Source organism: Sminthopsis crassicaudata, chromosome 1 (assembly GCF_048593235.1).
Source record: "Sminthopsis crassicaudata isolate SCR6 chromosome 1, ASM4859323v1, whole genome shotgun sequence".
Taxonomy (NCBI): Eukaryota; Metazoa; Chordata; class Mammalia; order Dasyuromorphia; family Dasyuridae; genus Sminthopsis; species Sminthopsis crassicaudata.
This window is the reverse complement of record NC_133617.1, coordinates 407703072-407719418: the sequence shown is the minus strand read 5'-3', so window position 1 is coordinate 407719418 and position 16347 is coordinate 407703072. Positions and strand designations below refer to the sequence as shown.

At 32.5% G+C, this 16347-nt stretch overlaps 1 protein-coding gene across 2 annotated transcripts in view; it reads right to left on the bottom strand.

The window, feature by feature from the left end:
- The window catches only part of VPS13A (vacuolar protein sorting 13 homolog A), a 246253-nt gene that overhangs the window by 99560 nt on the left and 130346 nt on the right, over positions 1-16347 (bottom strand). For both annotated transcript variants that reach the window (XM_074280102.1, XM_074280103.1), the window contains exons 35-37: positions 12288-12429; positions 10737-10864; positions 9704-9873 (exon numbers count right to left, since the gene is read on the bottom strand). In XM_074280102.1, coding sequence (XP_074136203.1) covers positions 9704-9873; positions 10737-10864; positions 12288-12429 — 440 coding nt within the window. The remainder of the gene's footprint in view (positions 1-9703; positions 9874-10736; positions 10865-12287; positions 12430-16347) is intronic.

Here is a 16347-nt window from a genome sequence, read left to right as displayed (position 1 = left end):
AACGAATGACTACAGACTCAAAGATTTCCTTAATTTTTTAAACTATATGATGAATACTGTGGAGATGTTTCACTTAGTATAACAATGAAAGCATTAAGTAGCACACTTATAACATAACCATGGAGACTTAAGTCTCTTAAGATTGTTATTTTTAAAAAATTATTTTGATAAAGTTATTTCACCATAACAGCTTTTTTTTTTTATAAATGTATACATTAAAAAAAATTATTCTAGGAAATGATACAAAAGTTTCATCTGACACAGTGCATGACATAAAATAGGGTTAAAAATAAATCCTATTTTTCCTGAGATTATAGCTTAAGTGCTAGCAAATTTAATGTATTTTAAAGAAAAAGTTGTCCTAAGAAGGCAATAAAGGAACCATTTCTACTTTCTTTAAATTCTCACTACGTGATAGTTTCCTTTTCATTAAAATGTATTTTTATTTCTTGAATATTTCACAATTACATGCAAAAAATATATTACATTCATTCTTTGAAATCTTAAGTTCCAAATTTTCTTCCTAACACCAATCATGCTCTCCTCCATCCCCCCCCCCATGAAAAGGAAAGCAATTTGATATTAATATCTGTGAAGGCATACAAAACCTATTTCTAATATTGCCCACTTTGTGAAAGAAAATGAAGGGAAAAAAGTTTAAAAAAAAAAGCATGCTTCAAATTGTATTCAAGGGAAATAGAGAGAAATCTTTTATTTTTAAAATCATAGGTCCTTTGAAATTGTCTTGAGACTCTTTTGCTAAGTGTTTCACAATCAGTCAACCTTACAATATTGCATCATTGTGAAAAATGTTCTGATTCTGCTCACTTCACACTTTTGCACAAATTTGCATGATTTTGAATAAATTTGATTTTGCATGAATTCATATACATTTAGGTTTTTTTTTTTAAATCATCCTGTTTGTCATTTTTTACAATATAACAACATGCCATTAAAATTATATACCACAACTTGTTTGGCTATTCACTGACAAATTTTGAATTTGAATTTGAATTGAAAGAGCTAATATATTTATCTTTGTACAAATAGGTCCTTTTGGGGCAGCTAGGTGGCGCAGTGGATAGAGCACCAGCCTTGAATTCAGGAGGACCCGAGTTCAAATTTGGCCTCAGACACTTAACACTTTCTAGCTTTGTGACCCTGGGCAAGTCACTTAACCCCAGCCTCAAAAGGGAAAAAAAAATAGGTCCTTTTCCTCTTCTCTTTGAGCTAAAGACCTAATAATAGTATTGCTAGGTGAAAAGGTATGTACAATTTTATAACCCATTATATATAGTTCCAAATTGTTGTCCATAGTGGTTGGACCGTTCACAATATATCAACAAGGCATTAGTCTTCCCAAAATTCCATATTCCCTCAAGTATTTGTCTTTCTCTTTTTCAGTCATATTAGACAATCTGATAGGTATGAGATGGTATTTCAGAGTTATTTTAATTTTCATTTCTCTTATCAGTAGTAATTTAAGAGCATTTTAAATGTAATTGTCAACAACTTTCATTTCTTCTAAGAGCTGCCTATTCATATATAGTTTGACCATTTGTCAATAGGAGAATGGCTTGCATTTTTATAAATTTGGCTCAGTTCTCTCTGTATTTTAAAAAGAATGCTTTTCAGTGCTACTACTGGGCTTATATCACAAAGAAGAGAAAGGGACCTGTATGTGCCAAAATGTTTGTGGCAGCTCTTTTCATAGTGGCTAGAAACTGGAAAATGAATGGATACCCATCAATTGGAGAATGGTTGGATAAATTATGGTATATGAAGGTTATGGAATATTATTGCTCTGTAAGAAATGACCAGCAGGATTAATACAGAGAGGTTTGAAGAGACTTACATCAACTGATGCTGAGTGAAATGAATAGAACCAGAAGATCACTATACACTTCAAAAATGATACCGTATGAAGATATATTCTGATTAAAGTGGATATCTTCAACATAAAGAAGATCTAATTCACTTCCACTTGATCAATGATGGACAGAAACAGCTATACCCAGAAATGGAATACTGGGAATTGAATGTAAACTGTTTGCACTACTGTCTTTCTACTCAGGTTACTTATACCTTCAGAATCCAATTCTTACCGTGCAACAAGAAATTTGGTTTTACACACATATATTGTATCTAGGTTATACTGTAACATATTTAATATATCTGGGATTGCCTGTCATCAAGGGGAGGGAGTAGAGGGAGGGAGGGGAAAATTTGGAAAAATTAATACAAGGGATAATGTAAAAAAAAAAAATTACTTATGCATATGTACTGTCAAAAATTATAATTATAAAATTAATAATAAAAAAGAACTTTAAATAAGAAAAAAGAAGAATGCTTTTATCAGAAGAGCCTGATATAAAGCTTTGTTTATGCAAAAGCTTTTAAATTTCATGTATCCAAAATTGTGTTCCCATTTGACTCTCTAGCTCTTGTTTGTTCATAAATTATTCCTTAATGCATAACCCTGACAAGGAAATTGGTCCATGTTTTCCTAATTTGCTCATGGTATCACATCTTGTATCTAAATCCACTATACATTTTAACTTCACCTAGGTATATGATGTGATGTTGATCTATGCCTCATTACTGTTAAACTACATTCCCATTTTCCCAGCAATTTTTCACAAATGGTGAGCTTTTAGCCCCAAGCTTAGATCTTCAGATCTGTCAAACACTTATGTTCATTTACTCCTGTGTACATAATCTTGATTTTTTATTCAGTAGCAGACTGTTTTGATGATCACTTTGTAATATAGACTGAAATATGGTAGTGATAGGTTACCTTTTACCACTTCTCCCTCCCCCATAAACCCCCTGCTGCTCGTCAATGGTTTCCTGATATTCTTGACTTTTTGTTTTTCCAGATGAATTGTTATTTATTCTAGCTCTACAAAATAATTCTTTAGTTGCTTGGTGGTATAGCACTATGTATAAGTAAATTAATTTAGGCAGAATTGTCATTTTTATTATTTTAGCTCAACCTATCCATAAACAGTGAATATGCCATCTATTTAGATTTTTTATTTGTCTGAAGAATGTTTAAATTGTGTGCATTTAGTCCCTGGATTCATCGTGGCAAAATACTGCCAAGTATTTTGTATTATCTGCAATTATTTCAAACAGAATTTCTCTTTCTCTTGCTGCTGGATTTCTTTAATATCACTTTATAGAACTGATAATTTATCTGGGTCTGTTTTATAATCTACAACTCTGCTAAAAGTTGTGCATTTGTTTTCCATTCGTTTTTCAGTTGATTCCCTAGGGGGTTTCTTAAGGCATTGCATAATCTGCCAAGAGTGACTTTTGTTTCCTCATTGCCTCTTTTTTATTCCTTTAATTTCTTTTTCTTGTCTTATTACTATAGCTGGCATTTCTACTACACTATTAAATAATAATAGTGACAATGAACATCCTTGTTTGCTACACCCTGATCTTCTTGGGAAGGTTTCAAATTTGTTTCCACTACTGCTCTTGGTTTTGGATATATACTTGATCTTTTAAGAATGGCTCTATTAATTTTAAATTAATGTGATTTAATTTTTAATGGGAATGTGTATTATATTTTGTCAAAAACTTTTTCTATGTATTAATGAAATCACATGATTTTTATTGTTTTTATTAATAATATAATCAATTATGTGGATAGTTTTTCTAATATTGAACTAACTTTGCCTTCTTAGTATAAATCTCACCTGGTCAGAGTATATAATTTATTTGATATATTGCTTTTACTTACCTACAAATGATGGGGGTGGTAGCCCCTTGATATTCCTTGTTTGATCTCCAACTTCCTTTGGGACTTGGATCTTTGATTACAAGATCTGGTCAAACTAGTTTGCGCTATCTAAGCTGGATGGGGTTTTACAAACCCCATTCTAATCTGCTCAAATAGACCAAATGCCAACAGGAAATTCCTTTTTGGGAAGAGACTTCTGTCTTTCCCCAAAAGATAACAAGAGAATCCTTATCTTATTTACATCACTCTCAGGAACCTCCTTACATCACTGCATCTGAATGATTGTGCTCTTGTATAAAACAGAATCCTCAAAAATCTATTCTTTATTTCTTGGCCTTGTACCTTGCAACCATTTTGCCCACCAACTCTCCGGTGTTTCCATTCTAATCAATAAAGACTTTGTTTCTACACAGCTTTAAGTAGGGAAATTCATTCACTAAAGGACCAGCCTGTTGGGACTTTGGGAACATCTTGAAAGAAACTGACCCATCTCGGTTTAGGACCTCAGTTTACTCCTCATCATTAGTATTTTACATGAAGTTTTTGCATAGATATTCACTGAGAAAATTGATTTGAATTTACTTTCCTTTTTTTGCTCTGCTTGGTTTCGCTATTAAAACCATTAAGAATGTCATAAAAGGAATTTGAAATAAGGCCCTTACCTAATTTGTCAAACAGTTTATAAAGTATTGGGATTAGTCGTTTCTTAAATATTTGGTAGGATTCCCTTGCAAATTTTATTCAAGTATTCTATTTCTCTTCTGTCAATCTAAACAGTTTATGTTTTTGTTATGTATTCATCCACTTCACTAAGCTTTACTTGCACATAATTGGGTAAAATAATCCTTGATAATTTCATCTTTACTGATGGTACATTCATCCTTTTCATTTTTGATATTGGTAATTTTAAAAAATAAAATTAAGAAATGATTTGTCTCTTTTGTTGGTTTTTTTCATAACACCAGATCTTAGTTTTATTTAGTAATTCTTTTTTTTTTTTTTTTACTTTCAATTTTATTACTCTTTCCTTTAATTATCAGGATTTCCAATTTGGTGTTTAATTGAGAATTTTTATGTTGTTCTTTTTCTAATTCATTTGTTTTTTAGTTTGATGCCCAATTCACTGATCTCTTTTTTCTCTTTTATTGATTTAAAGATACAAATTTTCCCTTAAGTACTGTTTTGGATGCTTTGGGATCCACAAATTTTGGAACGATGTCTCATGGTTATCATTCTCTTTAACGACATTATTATTTCTTTAATGCACTCATTCTTTGATTTAATTTCAAATTAATTTTATTCTATGCTTCCATGACCCATTATTGTACATAATTTTTATGGCATTATTCTCTAAAAGGGTGTTTTTAGTTTTTCTTCATTTCATTACAAGATTTTTAATGCTCTAACACATTGTCAATTTTTGTGAAAGTTCCATTTAGACTTTGAAAAGAAAAAAGTATATAGTTCTTTCTGTTCCCCTACAGTTTCTTTTGAGTTTTCTAAGATTTTATTCATCTCTTTAACTTATTTCTTATTTTATGGCTATTTATCTAGTTCTGAGAGGGCTTTTTAGCCATATGTAGTTTCCCTGCTTGTATTTTCAATTAGATTTATTTTTGCTTTTGCTTTGTCAGAAATCATGATTGCTTTTCTTGCTTTTTTTTTTATTTCAATTGAAGCATTAGATTCTGTTCCAGTCCCTCATTTTAACTGAGTGTCTCTCAGTTTCAAGTGTTTCTTGTAAACAACATTGTTAGATTCTGGTTTTAAAAACATTGTTATCTGCTTTCCTTTTATGGGTGAGATTATCCCATTCACATTCACAATTTTGATTACTAACTATACATTTTCCTCCCTTCTATTTTCTTGTTTATCTTTCTCTTTTTTTAATCCTGTCCCTCTTCTAAAGTCTATTTTGCTTCTTACCACTGATGAGGTAATAGGGGACCTCAAAATGATGAGGTAACTTGAACCAAATCATGAGATAAATACCTAATAATGAGGTATATACCTCAATAGGATTAAGTGAGGTCTAGTGGCAGGATTCGGGGTACAGGAAGTCACATGGAGCTCCCCTGCAACCCCCTTAGGATTCTGCTCAAGGATACAAAGTTAAATCAGGTCTAGCGGCGGTGAGAGTCCCCTGTAAATGAATTTACAGGCCCGAAAACCTAGATGGGTAAAAGATGTTTATTGCAGGTTTGGAAGCAAGGTTAAGGTCTGGTTAGTAAAAGGCATTAGATAGAGGAAAATATACACCGAAAGCGGCGGGGACAGAGAATCTCTGATGCGAGCATCTTGGCTGGCATCTTTCAAATCTCTGAACCAAAGCCGGTTCTAGCTTTGCTCTTTTTATCTGCTTGAAGAAATAATGGGCGGAGCTCGGGTTAATTCCTAGAAGGCCAGATTTTTGGCGGGCTTTATCCAAGCCAGCTCAGATCCAGTGGGGGGCTGGTACAAGCCCAGACTAGTTTGACCAGATCTTGTATCAAAGGTCCAAGTCCCAAAGGAAGTTGGAGATCAAACAAGGAATACCAAGGAGCTACCGCCCTCAACACCACTACCTGATTTTATATGATCTTTCTTATTATCCATCCCCCCCTTTCTCATGACAGTTTACCTACTTTTCTGTTGAATAACAGAGTTTTATTTATTTATTGTATGTTGTATATGTTTATAGGTAGATATGTATTTCCCTGGAAGTTTTAAGTATAACACAATCCTGCTACTATTTCCCCCTCCACTGTAAAAACTCTTCATTATTTGTCTTTTTTATTGTGAGAAGACTTTTTCTCATTCTCTCCCATCCCCCTTCTTTCAGGGTATCCTCCTTTCTCACCTATCATCCTAACATGATCAATTCATTCTTATGGTCTTTCTTTTTTGTAGAATCCGTCTAACCACCCTAATAATGACTAAGTTCCTATAAATAACATGTATCCCATAGAAATGAACAGTTTAACATTACTTTAACATGACTGTTTTTAATGTTTATCTTTTTTTGCTTAAGTCTTGCATTTTAAAGTCAGATTATTCTGTTCAGCTCTGATCATTTCATCAGAAATGCTTGAAAGCTCTCCATTTTAGTAAATGCCTCTTCCCTCTTCCCCTCCATCCCCCAGGATAATACCTGTAAAGATTATTCTTGATTATAATCCCAGTTCTTCTGCCTCCAGAACAATATATTCAGAGCCCTCCACTGATTTAATGTGATAGCAGCTATGTCTTCTGCAATCCTCCCTGCAGTACTATAGTATCTGAATGCTTTCTTTTCTGGCTATTTCTATTCCTTTGTAATGTTTTGAATTCTGTTCTCTAATTAAAAGGCTATATTCTGAGTTGTTTTTTTTTTCTTCCTTATTTCTGGGGAAATGTCTTGAACACTAAATTTGAACTCTTCTCCCTTTTTCTGTTATTACATCTATAGATTATATCGCATCCTCCCCCTTTCTCTCATTATGTATGTGTATATTTACTTATGTATTCTTCCTACCAGGCATTTCCCCATCATTCCTCATTCTTAGAAATACCAAATCAATAATCTGAGAACAGGAACTTTTTTTTGGCCATTTCTTTTATACTCAGCACTTAGCATACTGCCTGGACATGGAGTAAGTGCCCTATCACCAAATATTACATAATTTAGTCTTATACAGTTGCCCCTTCCTGCTTAAAAAATGTCTTGATCTCCTTTATTCTTAAAGGACATTCACTTGATCCTACCATACTTTTTCTCAAGCTATCATCCTAGGTTTTTCTCTTTATAGCTGAACACCTAAAAAGTTATTTCACCCACTTTTAATTGTACTCATTTAATCACACTCTTAATCATCAATTCCTTGCTCTCTCCAAGGATGGTAAAAAGATTTTGATTATTGAAACCAATTGTTTTTTCTTAAATCTTCATCATTCTTTAACTCTTTGTAGCATGTAACACTTATGATCAGCCTAATCTTCCTGAATGGTCTCTTTCTGCACTCTCAGTATCCTTGGCAGTGTTATTTGAGTGTCTGTGTACCCCTGGGTTCTCTCCTAAGTTATGTCCTTTTCTAATAATCTCTCAATGTCATGAATTCCCACAGTTCCAACTTGTACTTCTGTTAAGGCCTTGCATAGATCTATTTAGTCCTAGTGTGCTCCTAAACTCAAGCACCACATCTCCAATTGGATTTTCCACTGCCAATTCAAATTGGGTATGTCATCTGCAAAACCAATTTTTCTTACCCAAATTCCCTTTTCTTCCCAGTGCCCTTTCCCATGTCACTATTTCTGTTGAAGATGTTAATATCTTTCCAGTTCCCTCATTTGCAATGTCAGTCCAGACTGACTTGTCCTTCTCCCTCATTACTCACAGCTAAATTTTGTATATTATAACTCAATAAAAACTCTTAAATCTTTGCTCCATTCTATTCATGTAACTATCACCTAATCTAAGTCCTCCTTATTTCCTATCTGGATTATTACAATAGCTTCCTAGATCCAGATTCTCTCCTTTACAATACATTATCCATATAGCTGTCAATTCAATATTCTAGATCTGACAATGCTACTTCCCCTATTGAAGAAGATATACTGGCTTTTTCTGGCTTCTAAAATAACATGCAAATAGACTTTCAAGAATGAATTCAAAGCTTCTAAAGATAATCAATTTTATTCTTCTTCACATATCACATGTATCATTCAAATTGACTTTGTTTTCTTCACACATGACATTTCAACTTCCAACTTCATGCCTTTTAGCTGGATATTTCTTATGTTTAAAATTCTCCACTGCTTGACTTTTAAGTTTCAACTTCTATCTAGTCCTCCTTATCTAAGAGGCCTTCTCAATTATCTATAGTGCTACTACCTTCCCTTTGAGGTGACCTCCAATTTAATCTGCACATATCATGGATGTTCATAGATGTTTACATTCTGTCTCTCTGTTGTATTCAGATGAGTCTGGAAGACATCTTCCCAAGTTCAAATCTGACCTCAGAAAACTTAGAAACTGTGTGATCCTGAATATGTTACTTCACTCTGTTTGTCTCTGTTTCCTCATCTATAAAAAGAGCTTGAGAAGGAAATAACAAACCACTCCAGTATCTTTGACAAAAAACAAAAAACAAAAAAAACAAACAAAAAAAAAAAAACCTTGAATGAAGTTATAAAGGGTCAGAAGTGACTGAAATGAATGAACAAGAAAAGAGTTCTTTGCCTAGCACATAACTGTTGACTTTACAAACAATCATCCATTTTCAAAATATACTAATTCATTCTCACTTTAGAAAATCCTCAGCTTTTTTCCCCCAAGACTTAGTTCAGTTGCCACTTCCTACAAAGGACCTATTCCAATCCTCCTAATTGTATGTTTCCCAAAATTCCCTCCAAAGTCTTTTGTCCAAGACTTTGTAATCTTTAGCAATGTAATCCTTTCTAAGCTTTCAGTTTTCTCCTGGTCATTATCATCTATACTCTTTTACATAGAAAAGAGAAGTTTTGTCATGATGAAAATTCTTTGGAAGCTCTCTATTGCATCTCCTTTGGGATGATAACAGACTACCATACACTTGCTTCTTAATGGTTACCTAAGATGACTTAATGAGCAAAATGTGTGGTAGAGTTGAAAGGGAGCTGAGTTAGGTATCAGAAAAAATCCTATTTTCAATTACTGCCTTAGATACTACTTATCTCACTCTGGAGCATAACTAACTTGCTTATCCTCAGATTTTGCATCTATAAAATAAGTTTAACAATATAGAGAAAACTAATCTTCCAAGACTGCTGTAGGGATGAAGAAATCATGTTTGAAATGACTCTATATTAAAAATGATATAAAATGTCTATCATTATAATTGTTGCTGGTGGTATTTCTTTTGCAAGTTGATTTGGAAATGACATTTTGGTGAAGATTTGTAATATTAAATCAAATATCAATTAAGTATAAACTCAGAAAACTATTACTATACATACTGTGGAGATGCATTCTGGATATGGCTCTGTTTATCTTCTAATATGCAGTGTTTCAAAGAGAATGAAAAAAATACTGAATCATCTGTAAACATTTTCGCAACACTTAAAATCTGTTCCAATTTAAACTCTGCAAGTTTCAAAAGAGGATCACGAACATCTACAAAAGAAGTCTATATTTGGAAGAAAAAATAAGCACAAATATTAATTTGCTCTCCCCCCGCCAAAAACCCCCCTCTGTAATGAAAAGTAGTGAAATATATTTGTTGAATACATCAAATTTTAAAATTTATTCCACTGTAATTTGTTGACTAATCTCTTTATTATATATGAACATCTAGCTTCCTGTGATTTCAGATAATATTAGAGTATCAGAAATTTTGCCTACTAAGAAGGGGAGCATTTAATTCCATAAAAATATATTATATACAAGGTACTGTGGTAGACACTGAAGACATAAAAATGAAAAAGGGATGGAGGTAGGGGGAATAGTTCCTATGCTAAATATACACATATGTTCAGTTCTTCCTTGGGTACAACTGCTCTTTCCATCTTATCTATAAATCACAACTAGGTTTCCCCAGGACCATAATTCTTCTATCTCATACATATGTCTTAGGTCTCCTTTAATGCTAAACTTTTTGAAAGAGTTGCATATCCCCTTTTTAATGAATCTGTTCTCTCAAAGGTCACTAATGACTTCCAGATCATCAAATACAATAACGCTTTCAGTAATCCTTCTTACCTTTGTTGTTCATGACATAATTGACCACCCCACATTCCTCAGCTTCAGATATCCATTTTTAAATTTAACTGTTCTTTCTATCTCTTCTATTGATTCCTCATCTATTTCTGGACATATTAATGAGGGGATCAACCAAAGTTCAGCTCTTATATTTCTTTCTCTTTTCTATATTCTTTCCCTTAGTAATTTCTCACATTCGTGCACTTTTGTTCATAACTAGTCTAAAATCTGGTATAAAAATTATGCCACTAAAAATTAACATTGATATTTTTGCCTGTTTCCATTACTTACATTTTTAGGATCTGGGCTATATACAGTTAAAGTCATATAATCAGTTCTGAAATTGAAGTTTAATGTAGTTTTAACACGTGGTGCACGTGGATGCATTTCTACCACTGCTGCTGTCACTACAGTTGTTCCTTAGAAAAAATTGAAGGCAATGAAAAGCATGAGAATTAAAAACAGAAAAGCACTTTTTTCCCGAAACTTTAGCTTTAGTAGTTACTTTAGCGGATAAGAATGTATAACTAAGATATAATAAAACTTCTTTAATCAAAGATACCAGAGATAATGCTACCACAAACATAGCAGAGAAAAAAATTTGATTTCATTAGCATCCTTTATTATTTAATATACTAGGTTATGCAGGAATAGGAGAATCAGCTAGAAAATTTACACTGTGTGTATGATGTGTGCATGCATGAATACACACATAACATATAATTTGTCACAAATTAACAGGATAAAGAATTTTTTACTGAATAAATCAAAGTTTGAAGTAAAATCATACAGTACTCATGCTTGCCGCATAATAATGACTGCAAAATAAAAAACAAACTTCTTCCAAATATTCATGATATAGACAGTAAGATGTTTACAAAAGCCTATATATATATATATATCTTCTTTCACTGGTGATCCCCATTTTACAGCTGAGAAAACAGGCCTTGAATTGTTAAAGTGACATGCTTAATTAGGAACAGGATTTTAACTTGGCTCCTGACTTTAGATTCAGTATACTTTTAAATAAAAAACAAGGACCAAATATCACTCTGATCCGAAAAAGTAATGTATAAAACAAAAGGCTTTGTTTGTTTGTTTTTTTAATATACATTTTCCCTTTTCTTTTCTGTTTTGGTCTTTAAAAGACAATCAGGGGATTTTATGTCTGACCTTGGAGATATGAGGGAGTTAATGGAGTTTTACTGAGGTGGGTGATAATGATGAAAATAGAGTCAAACCTGGACTTCAGGAAGATTACTTGGCAGCTGAGTGAAGAATGGGCTAATGTAGGAACAGACTTGAAGGAAGGAGATCAACTTGAAGGCTATTGTGACAACCTATATACAAGACGACCCTTACAAGGATAGTGGAAGTGTGTCAGAAGAGGAAAAAGTAGTATACCAGAGAAATGTAATTAATGTAAAATCAATAAACGTTGTACCAGATTGGATTTGGGAGGAGAGGGAGAGTTATGGTTGATGTCATGCAATAGATAGCTGGAAATGTTAAACAAGGTCAGATGAGAGCAGATGAATACATTTAAGAATCATCATAGAAGGGAAAAGAAGTAAAAGGTAACAAGGAATAAAGAACTGTGTCAACGCTCAACTTCTATTTATAATAAAATTTATAATATTAATTTATTTTATGTATAACAAAATTTATAATATAATATTTTATAATTATTATAAAATTTATAATATAAAAATGGTTTTATACCAGATAATCCTGGGCAGATGTGCAAATATTAATGAAATAGTTCTTGTCATATTTTCTCAAAACTAATAAATATTAACAGACATGCGGTCCTATACTATTTCTTAAAGTTAAAAAACATACCTCCAGAAATGCGCGGAGTTGCTACATTATTACCACCAAACTCTTCTATGACTGCAGGTGCAGAAGGATTAGTATTTGCAATCCATATATTTTCATACAACATCTTAACCATCATAGTCATGTCTTCTTGACTTAAAATAAGCTGTTCAAAGTAAAGAGAAAATAGAAAATTCTCATTTTGAAACATCAATATTAAAAGTATTGGAAATCAGTATTCAATTGTCCTCTACAACTGATTTTGCAAATTAATGAATATATACAAACTATACTTTTACTTTTCTAAATGATCACAAGACCTAAAGTAAATTAATAGTGGAAGGTATTGTTACAACAAAGATGTCCTAATCATACAGAAATTAAATGCCTAAATAAGTTCTAAAACTAGAAGGTATTTTTTTAGTTGTATTTTGTATATTCATTGTCACTTTACTACTTTAAAGCTTTCATTCTCTTGAAAACTATTTTTCTTTTAAAACCAAAATTTTACATGGAACATAGATTATTATGAATAATTATAGTTTTTTGAAATAAAGTGATATACTATGGACTGATGATTACAACTATAAATCTATAAAATAGTGAATTAAAACCTTGTCTATATTAATGAAATTAATCATTGTAACAATTTTAGATGAAAAGAACAATTAAGTATTATAATAATAGTTGAAGTCTGATCTTATGTTACTAAAACATTAAACAAAAATGAAATTGGAATGTAGAGTCAATCTAAGTTTTGAATTTGTGGTATAGGAGAAAGAAAACTCAAGATGCAAATATCTAGGTTCAAATTCCAGCTGACATTTAATAATTATATGCTCTTGGAAAATTCCCATACCTAGTCTGGATCTTCATTTCGTCATTTAAATAATTTTTAAAATGGGGATATTGATGTCTGTGAAAATACTGTTGGGAATAAAACCCTTTGAAAACCTTTAAATGTCAGACAGTTATGTGATTCACTGGATAGAAAGATTTATCTTCCTGAGGTCAAAACTGGCCTTAGAAATAGTAGCTGTGTGACTGTACGAAAGTTACTTACCCTTTTTGCACTTCAGTTTTTGATCTGTAAAATGAGTTGGACAAGAAAATGGCAAACCATTTCAGTACATTTGCCAAGAACCCCCAAATGTTCATGAATAACACAAAGAGTTGACCATGATGTAACAAGAAAAGTGTTTTGCAAATATAGTGTTTTACCACAATAGAAAGAGGTTAGCATCCACTAGTAAGTAGTTAAAGTATGATAATACAGGAGGTATCCAAGGACATTGAGCTTTAAAGATGGGGAATCTAAATGATTTGGATAAAAACAGAAAAAAAAAAAAAAAAAAAAAAACAACCCTTGTCTTCAGAAGCGTAGGCAAATGTATAAATGGACTCATTGGAGTATTTATTCTATACATTACTTAAAATGCTTTTTATAAAATCTTTGGTCCTTTAAAAGCATCAGTGAAGTTGGGTTCCTGGGTATGCTCACTATAGCAACTATGAGCTATGCTTAAATGAGAGAGAGAGAGAGAGAGAGAGAGAGAGAGAGAGAGAGAGATTGAGATTTTCTATTACATACATTTATAAATGCAAAAAATACAGAAACTATATTGGCAATATCTCACTATAGTACTTTTATTTATGTAAGATTAATCTAGTTTCAAAATTCACAATCAACAGGTATATTCTTGAAGGGCATAAATATATTATTGCTCAGAATTTTTATTTAAATAAATCATATAGGAAGAGTAAACTCATAGCATAAAAGTAAATATATAAATAAACATAGTGGCTGCCATAACAATAAAGACACTATAATAAACAACATACATTTTTTTAATTTAATTTTTATTTTATAATTATAACTTTTTTTTGACAGTACATATGCATAGGTAATTTTTTACATTATCCCTTGCACTTACTTCTGTTCAGATTTTTTCCCTTCCTCCCCCAACGCCCTCCCCCAGATGGCAGGCAGTCTTATACATGTTAAATATATTACAATATATTCTAGATACAATATATATGTGTAGAACCGAATTTCTTGTTGCACAGGAAAAATTGGATTCAGAAAGTAAAAATAACAGTTTACACTCATTTCCCAGTGTTCCTTTTCTGGATGTAGCTGATTCTGTCCATCATTGATAAATTGGAATTGGATTAGCTCTTCTCTATGTTGAAGATATCCACTTCCATCAGCATACATGCTCGTACAGTATCATTGTTGAAGTGTATAATGATCTCCTAGTTCTGCTCGTTTCATTCAGGATCAGTTGATGTAAGTTTCCCCAAGCCTCTCTGTATTTCTCCTGTTGGTCATTTCTTACAGAACAATAATATTCCATAACATTCATATACCATAATTTACCCAACCATTCTCCAATTGATGGACATCCATTCATCTTCCAGCTTCTAGCCACTATGAAAAGGGCTGCCACAAACATTTTGGCACATACAGGACCCTTTCCCTTCTCTAGTAGTTCCTTGGGATATAAGCCCAGTAGTAGTATGGCTGGGTCAAAAGGTATGCACATTTTGATAACTTTTTAGGCATAATTCGAGATTGCTCTCCAGAATGGTTGGATTCTTTCACAACTCCACCAACAATGCATCAGTGTCCCAGTTTTCCCACAGCCCCTCCAACATTCATCAGTATTTGTTCCTGTCATTTTAGCCAATCTGACAGGTGTGTCAAATTGAGATATCTCAGAGTTGTCTTAATTTGCATTTCTCTGATCACTAGTGATTTGGAACACTCTTTCATATGAGTGGAAATAGTTTTAATTTCATCATCTGAAAATTGTCTGTTCATATCCTTTGACCATTTATCAATTGGAGAATGGCTTGATTTCTTATAAATTAAAGTCAATTCTCTGTATATTTTGGAGATGAGGCCTTTATCAGAACCTTTAACTGTAAAAATGTTTTCCCAATTTGTTACTTCCCTTCTAATCTTCTTTGCATTAGTTTTGTTTGTGCAGAAACTTTTTAATTTGGTGTAATCAAAATTTTCTATTTATTGATCAATAATGGTCTCTAGTTCTCCCTTGGACACAAACTCCTTCCTCCTCCACAAGTCTGAGAGGTAAACCATCCCATGTTCCTCCAATTTATTTATGATCTTGTTTTTTATGCCTAAATCTTGGACCCATTTTGATCTTATCTAGTATGTAGTGTTAAATGTGGGTCCATGCCTAATTTCTGCCATACTAATTTCCAGTTTTCCCAGCAGTTTTTGTCAAATAATGAATTCTTATCCCAAAAGTTGGGATCTTTGGGTTTGTCAAACACTAGATTGCTATTTTTATTCACTATCTTGCCCTGTGAACCTAACCTATGCCACTGATCAACTAGTCTATTTCTTAGCCAATACCAAATGGTTTTGGTGACTGTTGCTTTAGAATACAGTTCTAGATCAGGTACAGCTAGACCACCTTCACTTAATTTTTTTTTCCATTACTTCCCTTGAAATTCTCGACCTTTTGTTGTTCCATATGAATTCTGTTGTTATTTTTTCTAGGTTATTAAAATAGTTTCTTGGAAGTCTGATTGGTATAGCACTAAATAAATAGATTAGTTTAGGGAGTATTGTCATCTTAATTATATTCGCTTGGCCTATCCAAGAGCATTTAATGTCTTTCCAATTATTTAAAGCTGAATTTATTTTTGTGGCAAGTGTTTTGTAATTTTGCTCATATAATTCCTGACTCTCCTTTGGTAGATATATTCCCAAATATTTTATACAATCGACCGTTATTTTGAATGGAATTTCTCTTTGTATCTCTTGCTGTTGGATTGTGTTGGTAATGTATAAAAATGCTGAGGATTTATGTGGATTTATTTTGTATCCTGCAACTTTGCTAAAATTCTGAATTATTTCTAATAGCTTTTTAGCAGAGTCTTTGGGGTTCTCTAAGTATACCATCATGTCATTTGCGAAAAGTGATAATTTGATTTCCTCATTTCCTACTCTAATTCCTTGAATCTCTTTCTCGGCTCTTGTTGCCGAGGCTAGAGTTTCTAGTACTATATTGAAAAGTAATGGTGATAGTGGGCAACCTTGTTTCACTCC